The sequence below is a fragment of the Arachis ipaensis genome, chromosome B10, assembly GCF_000816755.2.
Source record: "Arachis ipaensis cultivar K30076 chromosome B10, Araip1.1, whole genome shotgun sequence".
In the NCBI taxonomy this organism is placed as follows: Eukaryota; Viridiplantae; Streptophyta; class Magnoliopsida; order Fabales; family Fabaceae; genus Arachis; species Arachis ipaensis.
Window position 1 is genome coordinate 115,929,100 of NC_029794.2, and position 930 is coordinate 115,930,029.

The 930-nt window shown below is 29.6% G+C and overlaps 1 protein-coding gene across 2 annotated transcripts in view; it reads left to right on the top strand.

The window, feature by feature from the left end:
• LOC107624315 (carotenoid 9,10(9',10')-cleavage dioxygenase 1-like) overlaps positions 1 to 930 on the top strand; it is a 22,548-nt gene that overhangs the window by 13,506 nt on the left and 8,112 nt on the right. For both annotated transcript variants that reach the window (XM_016326812.2, XM_016326813.2), the window contains exon 4: positions 294 to 562. In XM_016326812.2, coding sequence (XP_016182298.1) covers positions 294 to 562 — 269 coding nt within the window. The remainder of the gene's footprint in view (positions 1 to 293; positions 563 to 930) is intronic.

Consider the following 930-nt stretch of genomic DNA (forward strand, 5'->3'; position numbering starts at 1 on the left):
ATTATTCTTAGTTTTTTTTTTTGGTAAAAATCATTTTAAACCGGAACCACTAATGTTTGTATAAAAATTTAAAATCATCTCTAACTTTTCTTTTTTAAATTTAGTTTTCTCCTTAACATTTTAAAAGCTACATACAGCGTCCTTCCATCTAAATAATAATAAACAGAAAATGTAAAAATTCCATTGTTTTATATTACAAAGTGCCCCTCGTAATATATCTATGTTTATGATATATATGCCAAAAATTTTCTTTATTTCTCTAGTGTTCATGCATGTATATGTATGTAATTTAGGATCAAACCCACTGTTTGGAGGGTTGAAATCAACAAAGTCAATTTTGGGGAGTTCAGATAGTGCTTGGGTGGAAGGAGAAGGAATGCTTCATGCTTTGTATTTCAAAAAGCAAATTGATGAAAATGATGGGAATTACACTCTTGTGTACAACAACAAACATGTTGAAACTTCATCATATAGGCTTGAGAAACAAAGTACTAAGCCTTTGTTTCTTCCTGCTGTCAAAGGAGATTCACTTGCTGTTCTATCTTCTCTCATGCTAAACAAGGTCAACATTTTATTCATTTATACATTTTAGTTTTGAGGAGTACTAGGGGGACAGCAATTTTTGTGATTTGTAGCCATCAAATAGTCATCAATGATGATTTCAATGGTGTGAGATTGGTGTGAGATTTCATCCAATGACTCACTTTTCTTTGCTAGTTACATGCTGGCCAGAATTTAATAAAGTTGCTGGCCTCCTAGACTTTTCTTATAGTTTTATTAGAAAATTAAAGGTTTCTTTTTAATTGACAATCAATCAACAAAATAACAAAACTTTAAAAAAAATAAATAAATAAACACCCAAATTTGTCTCCAAAAAATTTTAATTCAAACATTTTGATTCTCAGCAAATTTTTAATACTTTAGAGATTC